We start from the raw sequence: 19,262 nt of genomic DNA on the forward strand, positions 1-19,262 counted from the left end.
GACCCACAACAACCTGCTCTTTCTTGTAAAACAAGGACTGCATACAGGAAGAAGCAGCCCTGAGATGTCAGGGCTCAGAGCTTCCTGGAAGTCCTCAGCCCTACCTATCTGTGTGAGGTAGAAGCTGCCTTAGATTGCTCACCAGTGATGCCAAGGTGCTCTTCACACATGCCCAGAGATGCTCTATTCAGTTCACGCATGCTTAGCCCTACAAGGAGGTTCCAGGACAGCCTGGCTCAGTGGCTATTCCTTCTTGTCGGTATATTGCAAGAGCAATTAACAATCCTAGGCACACGCAACTGGGAATAAACACCCCTGAACAAAGTAGGGTTTCCTTCCAAGTAAACACCCTTCAGGCGACTCTGTAAAGTACATGCCCCGCAGAAAAAGAAGAGCCTCCGTGGATGCTCCCACCGGGCGCTGCAACAGTATTCATCGCCTCCCTGCTCTCATCATTTACGGAGCAGAACAACCCGCAGCTCATTACCGTAATACCCAGGATATGGGAGCCCGAGCAATCCTCACCGGGAGTTACCGTCACACTTCAACCGCGCACCCTTCCAACATCCACCAACCTCAGCCAAGCTCTGATCACCCTCGCTCTCAGCAGCACCCTCTCTGCCATGGACAGAGGGAGGAGCTCCGCGCAAGCCCCGCCCCCTGGGAGACCTCTCCGCGGTCCGCTCCAGTCCCAAGGACCCCAGTCGCTGCGGCTGGCTGCGAGATTGCCTGCTCATTTTTATCCCTCCCTTTAAACGCGCGTACTGTCCCCTCGTGTGCCGCGAGGGGCTTCTCCTGCCGCCAATCACGCCCGGGGCCCGCCTTCCGACGGCGAACGGGGACGGACGGGCAGGGAAGGGGTGGGGCCAAGCCAAGACCCAGGCAGCTCATTCGGCTTCCGCGCATGCGCCGAAGCGGGAAGAGTCGCGAGCAGGCGCGCGCGGGGGGTGCTTCCTGCTACGCGCAGGCGCAGACTAGGGCAGGCTAGCGGGGTCCTCCTCGCCTCTTTCCGTCTTGCGCGCGCGCGAGGCCTCGGCGGCTGGGCTCGTCGGTCGGTCGGTCGGTCTGTTTGCCTGCCTGCCTGCCTGCCGGCCGGCCGGCGAGGTGGGCGTCGAGTCGAAGCAGACGGGGAGGGCGAGGGCAGGCAGGCAGGCGCGCGAGCGAGGCGAGCGCCGAGGCCGGCGGGCGGGCGGGCGAGGCAGGCTGAGGCGATGGCGGACGTCCTGAGCGTGCTGCGCCAGTACAACACGCAGAAGAAGGAAATCGTGGTGAAAGGCGACGAGGTGATCTTCGGCGAGTTCTCCTGGCCCAAGAACGTCAAGACCAACTATGTTATCTGGGGGTGAGTCTGTGGGAGGGGCGCGGAGGAGGAGGCAGCGCTCAGCCAGGTGTCTGGCTGGACACGGGGACGGCCCCCGCCTGCGGGGAGGGGACGGCGCAGAACATGGCAACATAGAGGAACAGCCCTGCTGCATCAAGCCAAGGGGCCGCTTCGTCCAGCCTCTAGTTTGCCGTAATGGTCAGCCTGCGGGAAACTCGCGAGCAGGGCATGAAAGGGGCACCTGTTATTTGCCCCGCAGCGGGTAGGGCGCACCGCCTCTGAACGTGGAGGTCCCTGTGGCCAATAGCGGTTGACACGCTGCTTCTCTGTGTGTTTGTCCAAGCTCCCGCCCCCCCCCCCCGGCTGTCTAAGCTGTGGCTACATCATATGGGAAGTAGTTTTGTAAACTCTGGGTGTGGGTGTGCTCAAGGCACGCACACCGTATGCACGCTTGTAAGCATGTCCTGTGGAACTCCCATCAGGTGTGGAAGGAAGGGAGGAAGGGAATTCCTCAACCAAGTGTCATAAATAGGACGCTAGGGTGGAGAAGTATGCTAACTGGTCTCTTATGGGTCCCTGTGGAGAGTTGGGCGATTAAGGCTGCAGTCCCGTGCATGCCTTCGTGGAAGCAAGATTCATCAGACTTTAAGATGTTTTCCTGAGTACAGATGCATAGTATTGGTAGTAAGGCTGAAGTTGTATGCATGTTTATTTGGGAGCTTTGTGGCTATAGCAGAAGCCAAATATGCAAGAGTTAAAGTGGGTGAAGCTTTTTCTGTCATTTTAATCTCCATGTCAGGAGAAGATTTATTTGCTTAATTTCTGTTAAGAGGTAGCGTAGGTGGGTTGCTTTAAAAGAAGAATTACCAACTACCGTGGGGATAGAATGAACACACTTGAGGGTAAGTCCCATTGAGCTCTGAAGCATACTTATCTGGGAATGCCTATAAGTACTGATATCATTTGGGCTTACTTCTGAGTCAGTATAGCAAGGACCAGGCTGTAAGAATCTCCTCCATGTCCTTCATTGACATATTCCACATAAGTAACTCACTTTGCCTGACTTCTGTGTTCTGTCACTTTTGTGGAGTACAGAATTTTCATTCTTAAGAATACATTGAAAGGATGAAAATTAAGTACCTGTTTATGGAAACAAAAACTTGTAAGGAGGGATAATTAAATTGTGTTTTATTATCCTAAAGTTGCTCTGCTTGTGGAAGGTTAACTTGGAAGATAACTTGATTGGTCAGGTTTAAATGGAACTGTGTGTGTTGCTGGAGTGTAGGCAGCGGAAGGAAGATAAATAACTTGGTCTCTTACTGAGGAAATAAAGAAGGATAAGTGAAATCTGTGTGCTTTCTTCCCTTTGTTGGGTAGTGTATTTGTGTTGTGAAGCAGTCACTTCTCCTTTTCCTGCCCCCCATGGGAAAAGAAAGGGTGTGGACAGCAGACAGATGATTCTGATGTCTCTTCCTCCTTGTATTTTTTCCCCCTATTGTCTTTTGTGAAATCCTGGTTAGATCAGGGTTGGATACAGAAAGCCAACTTGGCACAAGTTTCTAAATATTAATTGGCTGAAGAGATTGGGATGCCCTGATTTGGATGCTGTATATTAGAGAGTTTCCTATTGGAGTGTGCTTTCCTGTCTTTGAGTTGTAGATCCAAAGATGGCGTGTTTGTTTTCTGCTTGAAGTTTAACTGAGAAGGTGTTGACTGGTTGTCGTGGTGTTAGTTTCTCTAAGTCCTACTAACTGGTTATTTGCTGATGAAGCTTTGTTTTCAAATGTTCTTTATCTGATCAGGACTTATCACCTGACTTCTGCTGAAGTGGCAGGTTCTACCAAGAACTGTATATTGCTGTGCAGCTTAAGAAGGAAATGCTTAGTTGCTCTAATATAACTTTTTTGGCTGCTACAGTAAAGAAATACTTCTGGCAGTGCACCTGTCAGTGGATGTAGCACTGATATTAAAAATTTCTTCCATAATTTGGACTTTTTGTAGCATGTTGTATCTTGTATTGTTAACAGTTAAAAGACTGATTTGAATGTTTTTTTTCCTTTATTACCTCTTCAGAAACTATTACTCAGGTTACTAATGGTGTAATCCTGGGGGTTGCGCCCTGGGTACTCGTAAGCCCCTGAACTTGGAGGCTTATGAGTATCCTATGCAGAGAGGGAGGCGCCTTGTGTCTCCCTCCCTGCATTTTAGCTAGATGTCTAGCGGAGGCTTCAGGGAAGGGGAGGGAAGGAGGCTGGGGCGGCAGTAGGCTGGAGCCGCGGTAGGAAAAGGTATGCCTCAGCCTTTTCCAGCTGCTTCAACTTCCTCCCCTCCTCTCCCCCAGGAATGCCCCTTTCCCCTGTCTCCGCACTCCATTTACCAAGTGCGGAGAGGCAACCAGAGCGGTTATCTCTGTGCTGGCTGGGAGGGGGCAGGGAGTGTTGCTTCTTGGCTCTGAGCTCTGTCTTTGAGCTTGGAGCCAGGAAACTGAAAAATCCTATGTCCTCCAGATGCTCCCTAAGGGTGCAATCCTATGCATGTTTAGATGGAGAAAAGGCTTACAACTCCCAGCATGCTGGGAGTTGTAGGCCTTTTCTCTGTCTAGGCATGCATAGGATTGTGCCCTAAGTCACTGAACTGGTGGAAATCGGCATTAAAACCTTGATTCTTCTATGAACTCACTAGAACCTAGTGACTAGATGGTGTTAGACAAGTCACTCAACCTCAGTTCACTTTATCTATAATATTGGTATAATAACATTGATCTATCTTACAGGGTGATAGTAAGGATGACCAAAACATGAATGCTTTGCACTGTATAAATATGAAGTATAATTTGTATCCTGTCTTTCCTCCAAGAAGTAGAGTGTTTGGGCTAATCCCTTTAATCCTTGCAACAATCTAGTGGACAGTTAGGTGGAGAGATGGTGTCTGCCCCAATGCTTCCTAGTCTGTGCAGGGTTTTGAACTGAGGTTTGCACAGGTCAGGTTAAACATTCTATCTGTTTACCATGTTGCTTGTTTGTTACCAGTAACATGTTTCAGTAAGCTTTATTTACATGTCTGTTCCTAGGGAATGGCAAGGTAGTGGATATGGGGAGGTAGGCATGTTCTATCCTATCACTAAATACTTCTTTCTCTTAAGGGCATTGATCTTGTGTTCAGTTTATATCTTACGTGGTTACCCATTGCACATCCCTAAGACGTGCATACAAATTCCTCTCCACGAGCCCGAGCTTAGTTGGGAACTATGTAGACTTGTGCTAAGAAAGGGAGAGGATACTTGTTCTTGTTAATTTGGGCCTGTTTAACTTCAGAACCTATACCAATAGGGTTCTTGTTTTCAATACTTGACTATTATGGTCTGGGAAATATTGGTTGGTCTAGATTAAGAAGGTGAGATGAAACAGTTTTAAGGTTCTGCATTCTTTTCCAAATAGTACTTGATTAAAAAAAACAAAAACACCTTTGATCTAGTGGCACTTTTGAGTTTATCTTGTAAGACTTACATTAAAATGGTTCTTGTTCCTGTCCCTCTGTCAGGCAAATTACATCCATATGTCTGGAAAGGTAAAATGTTGGACTTGTCTATGTCAGATTTTGTTTGGCTCCATACCTGCCCTGGAAGATTTGTTTTTTCCACTGCCAAGGTATTAGGCGAGATTTTGCTTGGCCCCACACCTGCCCTAAAAATAGTTGTTGATTTTACTTTGCCCTCCTTCAGAATCCCATGATACTCTCAGAAGCTAAGCAAAGTATGAGGGGGTGACAAAGGCTGAGAGAAAGCCCTGGTCAGTGGAAGGAATAAATCACTAAACACAGCTCTATGGGTAGGCTCCTCCTAAAGTGTTTTGAGAGTATATCATTTTTCATCTACATATCCTTTCCTATATAAGTGGACCTACAAAATACATATGTTTATGATGATATACTTGTATTTGCCCCCTTCATGGATCACTGCCTTGTTGTGGCGAAGGGGCTTGCGTAACTCAGTGAAGCCATAAGCTATGCCGTGCAGGGCCACCCAAGACGGACATGTCATGGCAGAGAGTTCTGACAAAATGTGGTCCACTGGAGAAGGAAATGGCAACCCACTCCAGTATTCTTGCCAAGAAAACCCCATGGAACGTATCACAAGGCTAAAAGTTATGACGCCGGAAGATGAGCCCCTCAGGTCGGAAGGTGTCCAATATGCTACTGGGGAAGAGCAGAGGGTATTTCCAAGTAGCGCCAGAAAGAGTGAAGCGGCTGGGCCAAACCCGAAAGGACACTCAGCTGTGGATGTGTCTGGTGGTGAAAAGAAAATCCGATGCTGTAAAGAACAATATTGTTTAGGAACCTGGAATGTCGGATCAATGAATCAAGGTAAGCTGGAGGTGGTCAAACATGAGATGGCAAGATTGAACATCGACATCTTGGGAATCAGCGAACTAAAATGGACAGGCATGGGCGAATTTAATTCAGGTGACCATCATATCTACTATTGTGGGCAAGAATCCCTTAGAAGAAATGGAGTAGCACTCATAGTCAACAAAAGGGTGGGAAAAGCAGTACTGGGGTACAATCTTAAAAATGATAGAATGATCTCAGTATGAATCCAAGGCAAACCATTCAACATCACAGTAATTCAAGTCTATGCCCCAACCACTGAGGCCGAAGAAGCTGAGGTTGATCAGTTCTATGAAGACCTACAACACCTTCTAGAACTAACACCAAAAAAAGACGTCCTCTTCATCATAGGGGATTGGAATGCTAAAGTAGGAAGTCAAGAAATCACTGGGATAACAGGCAAGCATGGCCTTGGTGTACAAAATGAAGCAGGACAAAAGCTAATAGAGTTTTGCCAAGAGAACATGCTGATCATAGCAAACACTCTTTTCCAACAGCACAAGAGGTGACTCTACACATGGACATCACCAGATGGTCAATATCGAAATCAGATTGATTATGTCCTTTGCAGCCAAAGATGGAGAAGCTCCATACAGTCAGTAAAAACAAGACCTGGAGCTGACTGTGGCTCAGATCATGAGCTGCTTCTTGCAAAATTTCGGCTTAAATTGAAGAACGTCGGGAAAACCACTAAACCGTTCAGGTATGACCTAAATCATATCCCTGATGAATATACAGTGGAGGTGAGGAATAGATTTCAGGGATTAGACCTGATAGACAGAGTGCCTGAGGAACTATGGACGGAGGTCCGTAACATTGTTCAGGAGGCAGCAACTCAATCCATCCCAAAGAAAAAGAAATGCAAGAAAGCAAAGGGGCTGTCTGATGAGGCTTTACAAGTAGCTGAGGAAAGAAGGGAAGCGAAAAGCAAGGGAGAAAGGGGAAGATATACCCAACTGAATGCAGAGTTCCAGAGAATAGCAAGGAGAGACAAGAAGGCCTTCTTAAGTGAACAATGCAAAGAAATCGAGGAAAACAACAGAATGGGAAAGACTAGAGATCTCTTCAAGAAAATCGGAGATCTCAACAGAACGTTTTGTGCAAAGACGGGCATGATAAAAGACAAAGAAGGCAGGGACCTAACAGAAGCAGATGAGATTAAGAAGAGGTGGCAAGAATACACAGAAGAACTATACAGGAAAGATCTGAATGTCCCTGATAGCCATGATAGTGCGGTCACTGAACTTGAGCCGGACATCCTAGAGAGTGAAGTCAAGTGGGCCTTAGGAAGCATTAGTAACAATAAAGCTAGCGGAGATGACAGTATTCCAGCCGAGCTATTTAAAATCCTAAAAGATGATGCTGTTAAAGTGCTGCATTCAATATGCCAACAAATCTGGAACACTCAACAGTGGCCACAAGACTGGAAAAGGTCAGTTTACATTCCAATTCCAAAGAAGGGCAACGCCAAAGAGTGTTCAAACTACCGCACCATTGCACTCATTTCACATGCCAGCAAGGTGATGCTCAAAATCCTACAAGCTAGGCTTCAGCAGTATGCGAACCGAGAACTACCGGAAGTACAAGCTGGGTTTAGAAGAGGCAGAGGAACTAGAGATCAAATCGCCAACATTCGCTGCATCATGGAGAAAGCAAGAGAATTCCAGAAAAACGTCTATTTCTGCTTCATTGACTACGCTAAAGCCTTTGATTGTGTGGATCACAACCAACTGTGGCAAATTCTTAAAGTGATGGGAGTACCAGACCACCTTACCTGTCTCCTGAGAAACCTGTACGAGGGTCAAGAAGCAACAGTAAGAACCAGACATGGAACAACCGAGTGGTTCAAAATTGGGAAAGGAGTACGACAAGGCTGCATATTGTCACCCTGCTTATTTAACTTATATGCAGAGTACATCATGAGAAATGCCGGGTTGGATGAATCAGAGGTAGGAATTAATATTGCCGGGAGAATTATCAACAACCTCCGATATGCAGATGATACCACCCTAATGGCAGAAAGCGAAGGGGATCTAAAGAGCCTCTTGTTGAGGGTGAAAGAGGAGAGTGCAAAAGCTGGTTTGAAACTCAACATTAAAAAAACGAAGATCATGGCATCTGGCCCCATCACTTCCTGGCATATAGAAGGGGAAGAAATGGAAGCAGTGACAGATTTTACTTTCTTGGGCTCCAAGATCACCACAGACGGTGACTGTAGCCATGAAATTAAAAGACGCTTGCTCCTTGGGAGGAAAGCTATGGCCAACCTAGACAGCATAGTAAGAAGCAGAGACATCACCTTGCCGACAAAGGTCCGTCTAATCAAAGCTATGGTTTTCCCAGTAGTAATGTATGGATGTGAGAGCTGGACTATAAGGAAGGCTGAGCGCCGAAGAATTGATGCTTTCGAGCTGTGGTGCTGGAGAAGACTCCTACGAGTCCCCTGGACTGCAAGGAGGTCAAATCAGTCCATCCTAAAGGAAATCAACCCTGAGTGCTCATTGGAAGGACAGATAATGAAGGTGAAGCTCCAATATTTTGGCCACCTAATGCGAAGAGAAAACTCCCTGGAAAAGACCCTGATGCTGGGAAAGACTGAAGGCAAAAGGAGAAGGGGACGGCAGAGGATGAGATAGCTAGATAGCATCACGGATGCAATGAATATGAACTTGAGCACGCTCCGGGAGAGAGCGCAGGACAGGAAGGCCTGGCGTGCTATGGTCCATGGGGTCATGAAGAGTCGGACACGACTGAACGACTGAACAACAACAACTTGTATTTGCATATATTTTACAGCTTTTTCTAAAAATCAGTATAATGTGAGAGGGAACAGGAAAGATAGTCAGGGTCTTTAACAGGTTCACATTTAGATGTAACAAGAGAAACTGGGTATGGAAGTGCCTTTGAAAACAAAACAAAAAAAATGCCAAATGCCTGCTTGTATAATAATAAGCACTTTGTGTTTTTGATGACTAAAATAGTTTGTCATTGTTCATTATGAATTGAAGGGTAGCAGTGATGAGGCAGGTTGAACTGGCAGAATTAATGAGTTTGCCAACATCAAAAACATGGTCCTATATTCCTTATGCTGTTTGTTTGGGTATGTATAGTCTTTGCCTGAAGCAATGAAAATGACTCATAAAAAATATGAAAATAAAAAAGTAAAGGGTATATAAAAGTTAGTGTCTTCCCTAAAGCAAAAATTGGGGCACATTCTCGGGGCCATCTCATGAAGACAGAAATCCAGATTAGACTGAGTGCACTGAATCTAGAATAAGGATGCTATCCTATTTAGAGCTCCCTGGGAATAATTCCTATTGAACTCAGTGGAATTACTTTTCTGAGTAGCCATGCATTGGATTGCATTGTAATTTAGTTGGACTTGGTTCCCTTTGAAATTAATAGGATTTAAGTCATGGCTAACTTGTCCCATTGATTTCTATTGGACCGAAATTCAACTAACTTAATCTGGAGCTGAGCCAACCCAATAGATGTTTCACAGGGAGATGCAATCAGTCATGGCTCTCTTGAAAAGTGTATCTGTATGATGCATGTTAGTCATATCCAGTCTCTCTTCCCCCTACCTACAAATGCAGTGCTTGAGGTAGCACAGTACAGGACATACTGGGAGCATAAGATAGTGGGAGCCAGAAAATAACTTTGGGTAGAAGCAGTGGCTCAGTGTAATTTAATTTTTAGATTTGTGACTAATCTTACTCATAGCTCACAGGATCAGTAACAGTATTATTAAAGGCATGTGTGTACTTTGGAAGGCAGATATGAAGAAAAAATGAAGGATGAACAGTATTTTGGAGTACAGTATTGTAGCAATGGGATGAAGCAGTCAAAACAGCTATTCTAAAACTATGCGTTAAGGGAACCTTGTGCTTAAGTTGCCAGGCTGCTGCTAATGGACTTCCTAGAGGACTGTTGTAGACTTCATGGTGGAAGAGATGCTGTGAGTAAGATTGTTGGGCGTGGGTGGGAATGTAAGACTGAAGTATTCTTCACAGGCACAGTAGCTTCATATTTGCAAATATATGTATTAGAGTAGATTGTTTTAAATCAAGGTAATTGTGCAAAGCTGATTTCTTAGCCATCCATGTTAATTTACAAATAAATACACTATTATTCAACTTGAGCACACTCTGGGAGAGAGCGGCAGACAGGAAGGCCTGGCGTGCTGTGGTCCATGGGGTCACAAAGAGTCAGACATGACTTAACGACTGAACAACAACAACAACAACACTATTATTCACATGGTAGTTTCATTCCTACAATTACACCTTGCATCACTTTGTCAAATTTAGAGATGTGAAGGCCCAGAAAAAAAAGGAAAAATGGGGGGGGGGAGTTCTTTTCCGAGTACTGTTTTTGCTTTTTCTGAAAAATTGAACAGCTTTGGATTATGAAACATTTTCTTTTAGAATTTAAGACAGACTACTTATATATTGCTACCTAGCCTTTACTGCCCCCCCGGCCAAATGATTCTAAAAACTACAGACTACAGTGCCCAGCATTCCTGACCATTGGCCATGCTGTCTGAGGCTGATAGGAGCTGAGGTCCAAAATATTTGGAGGGAACCAGGTTGGGGAAGGCTGTCTTAAAGCAACAAAGTGACTTTAAATCTGTAAAGAGCATTAAAAAAAAGTATTGCTTATTTTTCAATGTTTCCAAAATCTCTAGTTTTTCTGGAAAAAAAATGTTTTTTGCCACGGCCACAACATTTCCAGAAATTTTACATCTCAAGTCACATTAAATCTATCTTCCACATTTTCCTTTTTCACATATAGAGGTAATGTTTAAGAAATATTCCTATTTAGGATCTTTCTTATGATCAACAGCCATGACAGTTTGTGAGTTTTAAGTATGGGCATGCAGGAATCAGTCCACTGGACAACTTCATCTTTCCTTCTTTTCAGTGTTGCTCCTTTCTGCTTTCTCTGCTTTGGCCCCAGCCCCACCCTTATAAAAATAAAATAGCAAACTAAAATGAAGTGACCATGATTGAGATGTTGAGTAAGGTCTGATAGTTGCTGGACAAACTAGAGCACTTTACTTTCATGGGGTGAAAATAAGATGCCTACTTTGTAGGGAGTGTGTTGCTGATAAACTCAGCTACAATGGCTTGTACACATGCAGTTTGAATTTTTGTCAGCGTCACAGTAGCATCTAGTCAGAGTGCAATATGTGTTTTGCTCTTGGGAAGGCTTTCTGAACAAGGGACCCATGGCAGTTACGAGCAAAAAGATCCTGATGCTGGCTACCTGCCTATATTGAAATTGAAGTTCATGACTCTCTGTTCTCTACTCTAATGGAGTTAAGAGGAGCGCCGATTCTGCAGTATGCAAAATATGGAACCTCCAGATAAATGCAAATGCATTCCTGATCTCCAGGTTACCACCTTAGTGAAGTGAGCTACAAGGGTAACTTACAGGGTGGGTTCACACGTAGATAGATCCCTTTATTTGCATCAGCCATAGGCCTGTGCATTTAAAATATAATGTACAAGAGATAAAAGCAAGATTACAATTGACTGAAGTTACCCACGTTGAATTCTAAAAATTTACATGAAACAAAAATACACGACCCTTTTCACATAAAATAAGCCACCAGTTTGAATATTCGGGCCATGGTACGGGTGCCCCGTAATTTGTCATTACATGCGAAACTGGCGAGGGAAGGTTGTTGGGGTGGATGACAAGCCAGCCAGAACTCATGGCCTGTTTTAGGGCTGTGGGTGGTTTGTTAATCATCCCAACAACCAACCCTTGCTGGGTTTGCATGTAAAGACAAGTTACAGCGTGCCTCCTCTGCAACTTGAATATTAAAATGGTGGCTGCCACTGCAACAAGAAGCCCTGCAGGGAAATTCAGTGAAGGTGACTTCTTGTTACATGCAAACCAGGTCAAATTGGCCATCTAAAATCTTTGTGGGAAATACGGTCCAATCTGAAGCATCCTTACCTCAAGATAAATCAGCAAGTTAAAATACTATATGGGTACCTCCCATGGTTCCTTTTGTTTTTAGAACCTCTACTTTATTGTCTTTCAACTAGGGATGTACGAAAGTGACTTACCTTTCACAGATTATGTTGATGGTGGAGGGGAGGCATTCCGTCCCTCTCCTCGGAATCCTGGACGGGGGGGAGGCGATCCATTCCTCCCCCCTGGAATCCTCGATGGCTGGCTGTGCTCCGCAGCAGCTCCGCGGAGCAGCTGGCCAGGCCCAGCCCAGCCCAGAGCTGTCCGCAGCTGGATTTCCGGCCATGGAGGGCTCGGGGGGGGGGGAACGCGTGCGCAAATGGCGGCAGCTATGGCCGTCGCCATTTGCGTTCCTTATTTTTGGCCATCTGAATCTACATAAATATTTACGTAGACTATGGCGGCGAAAATAAAGGGGAACGCAAATAGCGTAGCGGGCGCTATTTGCGTCCCTTTTTGATTCACCGTTTTAGCCTACATAAATCTTTGCGTAGGCTAAAACGGCGAATCAAAAAGGGACGGAAATAGCGCCCGCTACGCTATTTGCGTTCCCCCTTATTTTCGCCGTCGTAGTCTATGTAAATATTTACGTAGACTAAGACGGCCAAAAATAAGGAACGCAAATGGCGGTGGCTGTATCCGCTGCCATTTGCGTAAGCGTGTTTGGTTTTTTTTTTAAACCCACCGAGCCATGATAGGCTACGTAAATCTTTACGTAGCCTATCACGTCTTTTTTTTTTTTTAACAAGATTGGAAATGGTGGCAGTGGCAGCCGGTCGGAAGACCAGCTGCAGCCACTGCCGCCCGGAAGATCCGCCCCAGGTAAGTCTCGTCCTGGGGGGGATCCGTGGGGGGGTAGCAGGCTGTTCCGCCACGGAGTTCGGGGGGCTGAATGCACTGGCATTCGGCCTCACCGAGATCCATGGCGGAATTCTCTGACATCCCTACTTTCAACTTTAATTCAAACAAGAAGCCAGGAATCTATGGAAGGCTCCTATTTATTTCCCAGAGTCAAGCTATTGATTCCTTTGCTCAATTCTGCCCAAAATCCACCTTTTGTGCTCTTTACATGAACTCTGACTGCCCTTGAGACCAACTGCTCAGTGTTTGATTGTGGGACTCAGCATGGGCAGACCTTCTGCTGTATGGCTCCAAGTTTTGCCTGGGGTTCATCTGCCTTGCTCCCCATTCCTTTGATCCTTCTTCCTAACTTCCTCTACCCCAGAAGGTTGAACCCTCAGGCTCAGAATTTCTCCTTTTTCTTGTACCACTGTGCTGCATGGTATGCCCAGATAGATTTATTGCATTGTATCTCACAGGTAGAGTTTCACATCCTGTGACGCATCCGCTGTTGCACTGTGACTGCATTCATTTCAGTGGAGTTGCCTACCCACACTGGGAACTTGGTTGTGTGTCATAAAAGGTACAGGAAGGGACCTTCACTTTATGTATTTAGCCTCATTTGTGGATCTTGATGGCTTGACCTGTGGGACAGCTGTATTTTACAGTGGGATATCAGAGCTGTTAAGGTTGCAGACTTCGTGCTCAGTGGCTTGCATTTTGATGGATAGGCTGGGAGCCTAGGGTGTTGTGCTGAGGTTTTCCAAGGTCTCAAGCGAAGAACAACCCCAAACCTAGCTGGCTTCTCTCCCCTCCCTCCACTTCCCAGTTCCCTTGTTTCTTTCTAAGTTTATTTTCCTTCAAGCTAGTCAGGGACCCAGAAGTGGCTTTGCTTTACAGCCCTCCATTCTAAATTCTGTTTTCTACTTGCAATATGCAACATGCAGGGCTCAGCAGTTCCTAATAATGGCTCAGCTGGCTTTCAGTTGTCTCATCATCACCTATATCAAACTTGGTCTCCATGGGACTGAAAAGTACAGTGTGTTGTGGCTGGAGGTGATCAGGCTAAGGGCCAAAGCTGTGTGATCCAGAGGCAGGTGGAAGGCAAGGTAGCCTGTATCTTCTGTGCATTTTCAAGTAACTGTGACCAATCAGGCAGTGAAGCCCTTTGCTTTCCCCTTCCTTGAAAACCTGTAACACCTGCTCTGATTTAATGTCCTCCTCTTTTTCCTGAAATTGCTCTAAATCTTATATGTTCTACCCCTTGTGTAACCCACCCTCTGCTATTGGAACTTGAATTATTCCTGTTGCACTTAGACCCCCGAAGATTGTCTTGCTATTTTCCTAGTGCCATCCCCTTTCCTTATTTGGCAAACCATAACTCTCCAGCTCCATCTTCTCTTGCTCTTTTATCAATATTAAGAACAGTCTGCTGGTCCAGTGTTAGGGGTTGGGGTATTCAACAGTGCTTTTCCTTTCTGTAAATATTTGTGGTAAAATAAACATGATCACTATTAATTTTTTGACAGTGAACTAGCTTCCCCATTTCAGTCTAGCACAGTACATAATCTACTGTGTATGCACCATACCTCTGCAAAAGTTCTTAGTAGTTTGATCTTGGTAGTAGTAGTAGTTCATACATGTATAAAGATGTGAGCTCACAGACACTTGTGAGCAAAGACATGGGAACAGTAGTAACTAGTGTAAATATTCATATTTGAGCAATGATCATATTGGTTCTTCAGTTTCATATGAAAGCCTCCTTTAATATATCTGATATAAGCCATTGATTCAGTTTACAGATGAACTGTAGGGGTAACATGCTTGTATTCAGATAATTTAATACTAACCATGTTATTCTTTAAGAGAAATCTAGTATGTACAATAAAAAAAATTTAAATTTTTTTTTAAAAACCAGATCTTTATCCAGCCTGTCATGTATCCTACGGGCACATAAATTAGGGAGCCTCATCTCCTTATTGAATGTACATTCTGTGGTAAACCCAGATTTCCTGATTACTTTTTATGGGCCCTTTAGTTAGTTTGTCTCTGCAGTTTTAGGTGGTCCCAGAGATCTCATTCAAAATAACAGAAAAGTCAGAGGTTACATTGAAGTCTCTGCTGCATGCTCAGAGGGCAACCAACTTAGGTTGATAATTAAAATTTAATCCATTCACTGGAATGTTAAAAATCGGAGAAAGTGTATTCGTGGTTTCCCCTTGCGGTAGAAGCAAGTTTTGGATTACAACTATAGTGAACAAATCTGACAGTTGAGTTTCAGTTAAGAAAATATGGTAGGCCAGAAAGAACAAACAACGAAAGATAATTGCCCTCAGTACAACAAAGTAAGACCCGCTACAATATTACATTTTTAATGGACCAATTTAAAACATTACATTATTTTCAGTGAGCTCTTTTTAAAGTGTGAACAACTTAAGGCCTATGATGGAGAAATACTTGACAAGGTGGTGACTCAGTTGGACCACATATAATACAGTGATATGTAGAACTGGTTCACATGTAACAGCTAACTATGGGTTGTTGATTGAAAGCAGAAAGAATGAGCACACAGGAGGCAGTGTGTTTGTCACTGCTGCACAGCCACAACTAACAGTGAATTCACCCAGGGATTGTTCTTTTGTGCAAACTGGGTTGTAGCCTTAATCTGACAGATACTTCTCTGGGGCAAAACAGTAGGGTAACCTACAAGAGAGGAGTGAGGCGCTTAACCACTCTGCTACCTACTGTCTTCCCCTTGAACTAATTTATATCCCACACGCGCACACACTTTCTTTGTTCTCAGCAGTTTTACCTTTCCTGGAATTCTAGACCTGTGTTTACCATGTAAACATGAAACTGTATGGAGAGAAATTTCAGTGGGAAATAGCAGGGAGAAAAGTTAACTGAACCCTCTCTCTCTCTCACTCCACTTCCACACTGTAAATCACCCACTTCTAAGGATGCCTTTGCACTGTGGAAGCAGTCACTGGGCTAGCATTACTTGTGGTTGCTTTATGTATTTTAGATGAAGTTAATTAACACTGAGTACAAAGCAGAGGTGGCTTCTTCCCCTGCTGTGATTGTCCAAGCACAGCCACTGACTGGGTATGCATGACATGTTAACCCATCATGGGTGCCTACGATGGGTTAGTGTGTCATGCGAACCTGGATTGTTCTTATCAGGGTGGGTTGTTTTTCTCAAACAACCCACCCTGAGAACCAATGATCTGCAGTAGGGGTTGTTTTACCCATGATGGGTTGATGTGTCATGCAAACCCAGACATGCCAACCCATCATGGATAAAGGGCATTGTGCGGTGAGGCACTCTCTGCAAGAGCGGCAGACATCACCATTCGCAATCACAGCCAAGCTGCTGGCTGTGCCCTCTTCCCTTGCCCGTGACAGCCCCTCAAATGGTTCCCAAAGAGCACCATGGAGGGCTGTCATGGACACCCCCTTTGTCCCCGCCGATCCCTCCTTCCCAGCTCCAATTACGATGTTGATCATGGTTGGAGGCCTTTTTAAAGAAAAAATTCCCAGCCCCATTTTGTGCACAAATGGAGCTGTAGAAATTTTAAAAAGTGCCCTTTCCCCAAAAATTCGATGGGGGATCCAGTCCCCCACCATGGGCCCTTGTGGCAACACAACCTATGGTGAGGGTTTGGATCCCCCCCATCTGATTTTTTTGGACGGGGTGCTTTAAATCCCAATGCAAGCCTATGCAGTGGGATGTAAAATTTTGTCCCCAGCTTGGGGGAAAGATCTTCCCCAAAACTGCTTGTTTTTTTGTGGGGGGCCATGTGGGGAATGCCTGAAGGTGTCCCCCCCCTAGTGTGGCATGGCCAGGAGACCCACACGTAAGTGGGTGACTTTAACCATTTTTCCACCACCCCTCAGGGTGGGAGAAAGAAGGGTTAAAATCACCCACTTATCTGTGGGTTTCCCATTCATACCTTGGTGGGGGAGCCCCTTCAGGGGTTCCCCACTTGGCTCTCCCTCCCATAAAAAAGACAGGTTTGTCCGCAGGTTGAGGAAAGATCTTTCTCGTAGCTTGACTTTTGACAGCCAAGCTGCAAGAAAGATCTTTTCCCCAACCTGGGAAGGGGACTCGGTACAAGCTTACCCCTCCTGCACCCATGTATGTTTGCCTAGTGCAACATACAGGGGTGCAGGAGGGGCAAGCCAGTAACCTTAGCTTTCCTGTTGTGCACCTGTGCATCTGTGGAAAACAGAAGATTTTTTTAAAAAAAAATATTCCCACACATTCCCAGGGCACAGGGAAGTGCAAAACTTTTCCCCTGTCCCAGTTTTGCACAAAAATGGCACTGGGAAAATAAAAAAAAAAGGGCTCCAACCGTGACCAAGATTGCGATTGCAGCCAGGAAGGGGGACTTGGCGGCAGACAAGACAGGTCTACTGCCAGCTGTCCTGGGATGTTGGGTGGAGGACTACGGGGGAAGGAGCGGGGGCAAGGGGGCAAAGAAGCCATGCATATTGGCTTGTTTGCCTGATTTCCTGGGGGGGGGGGTGAGCTAACCATGCAGGATGGATTGTTTGCAAAACAACTCACCCTGCGTGGCTAGTCACCCATACTGTGCTAGCATGATGTGTGAAAGCACCCTTTTTTCTCCTCGCTCCTCTGCCAGCCCTCTCATTCTCACATCTCCTTTTCTTTCTCACTCTGGATCACCACCCATAGACATGCTGTCCTCCCTCCCTCCCTCTTTCCCTCCCTCCCTCCCAGGCGCGCGCGCACACACACACACACGCATACCTCCAGCCAGCTATCTGTTCACATACACAAGCACTATATATATCCTGCATGCATACACTCATGCCCCTCTGTTCTTCTGGGTCTTGGTTCCCAGTGTGAATGGCAACAAAGGCTTTGTAAATTTTCTTCACTTATTCTGTAGTTCAGCTCCACAGTCCCCCCCCCCCCCCCGCCACACCTCCGAGACAAGGGAAAGGCTCATGCAGGAGTGGGTTAGCGGTGAAGCCATTGTTGCTGGCCGTTCAGCCCTTTTCAATCAAAATATGGCACTTCTTAAAATATTGGTTTCCAACTAAGAGCTGATTTGTAGGATATTTTTCCTTCAAATTACCATAGTGACTCATGTTTGAATTGGTAGCTCTTGCTTGCTCTTGTAGAGTGTGCCATCTTGAACTTTAACAGCCAATTTCAAGAGAATAAATACTTGCCTGTTTGAGAGGATTGCGCTTAATGGAAGCAACCTAACCTGTAAGTACTGGAAAAATCTACATCCTATGTACATTGGAGAGAGATAAATTAAAGGAAATACTATAGTGTTTCCCCTTTGAGTTAGTTTTCAAGGTTATCCCACTTGGCTTGTGGGCTGTGGAAAAACTACTGCGGTGATCGTAAGATTGGGGAAGGCAAAAGAGGCAAGCGGCTTTGATGGTGGGTGATGTAGAGAAGCAGCAAGCTGACGGGCAGCCTTTGCAAAACTATTTGCAAGGCAGTTTTGTTGTACATATTCATTGCTTTAGTCATCAGTGTAGCTCATGTATCTAGCTTTTTATGAACAGAACCATAGGTGGTGTATATTCTCTCCAAATACTATCTAAATTATCTTTGCTTTCCATTCTTTACAGGACAGGAAAAGAAGGCCAGCCAAGAGAATACTACACTTTGGATTCAATTTTGTTCCTGTTGAATAATGTGCATCTTTCACATCCTGTTTATGTCCGTCGTGCTGCAGTAAGTTGTTATCCCAGAAGAGCAATCTGACGTTGGTTGAGGAAGTTTCTAAACTGTCCAGTTGTCAACTGAACATTTGACTAATTTATAGCATGAACCTCTGTGCTAAGAAATTCCAGATTCAGCAATTTGAAATCATGATTTTGCAAACTTTATTTAAATTTGGCACATCAGCATCAGTGTGAAATTTCATGTTAATCTGTTGGAGTGACTAACAAAAATTGGGACTGAATGAAATAAAACTTTAAAGACCAGGGGGCAGTACTGGTAACCGTGGTGAGTGTAATTTATTCTCCTAACCAGAGAGTCTGTAACACTTTAATTGCTTGACATACTTAGCCATTTAAAACAGCACAAAAATGTACTGTATTTTCTCATTGTATATTCCAATATCTTGCTGTGGGCAAGCGTGGACCTATATTTGACTCTCTGCTAACCACCTTTAGCGAATTGGGGGACAGCTTTGGAAATGCACACTCCACCCCACAGCACCATCCTGTCCTGGAGTAAATTCTCCCTTCTGAGACAATTTGTCAGAACTACGTTAACTGGTTAAGACTACATCAGAACCTTAAACATGGGCTGGAACTGAGATTTAAATCCTGTGTTAAGGGGAATCTTGGTTAGCCTTAATTGTGGTTCATGTTGGTTGCTGATGATCTGTTACCTGCAGTCGAGGCTGGGGTGCAGGCGGTTAGCATTTGCTGTAACGAAGGAGGAGCCTTTTCCTAAGGCTTTCTCATAATTTGCTAATGGTGATTAGCAGGAAGCCAGCATTATATCTGCATCAGGTCTATAAACTAGTACCCATTCTGCACTTGAATGCACAGCCTGTTCAAATGTATTCTTTGTGTCCTCTCCTTTCAAGCATAGCACACATCTTATTAAGCTGACTTCATTAGTGTCTCCTTTTTTTTTTAAAGAGTGCCCCATGGTTTTGACTCAAAGCTTTGATCCAGAACTGAACAGGCAAATGCCCTAATTCCCGGACCTTGGAACTGCCCACCC

General features: G+C 45.1%; 2 protein-coding genes across 4 annotated transcripts in view; one reads left to right on the forward strand and one right to left on the reverse strand.

Moving 5' to 3' along the window:
- GLRX2 (glutaredoxin 2) overlaps positions 1–625 on the reverse strand; it is a 28,540-nt gene extending 27,915 nt beyond the window's left edge. For 2 of the 3 annotated variants that reach the window (XM_084851432.1, XM_084851433.1), the window contains exon 1: positions 576–625. In XM_084851432.1, coding sequence (XP_084707558.1) covers positions 576–625 — 50 coding nt within the window. Of the gene's footprint in view, positions 1–525 lie in introns of all 3 variants that reach the window. The other variant, XM_084851434.1, reaches the window with a different exon arrangement.
- A 356-nt stretch (positions 626–981) lies between these two features.
- CDC73 (cell division cycle 73) overlaps positions 982–19,262 on the forward strand; it is a 187,063-nt gene continuing 168,782 nt past the window's right edge. The window contains exons 1-2 of the mRNA XM_084851436.1: positions 982–1,342; positions 18,149–18,254. Coding sequence (XP_084707562.1) covers positions 1,212–1,342; positions 18,149–18,254 — 237 coding nt within the window. The 5' untranslated portion in view covers positions 982–1,211. The remainder of the gene's footprint in view (positions 1,343–18,148; positions 18,255–19,262) is intronic.

Source organism: Heloderma suspectum, chromosome 4, assembly GCF_057233095.1.
Source record: "Heloderma suspectum isolate Gila_16-S chromosome 4, 16-S_ref, whole genome shotgun sequence".
Taxonomy (NCBI): domain Eukaryota; kingdom Metazoa; phylum Chordata; class Lepidosauria; order Squamata; family Helodermatidae; genus Heloderma; species Heloderma suspectum.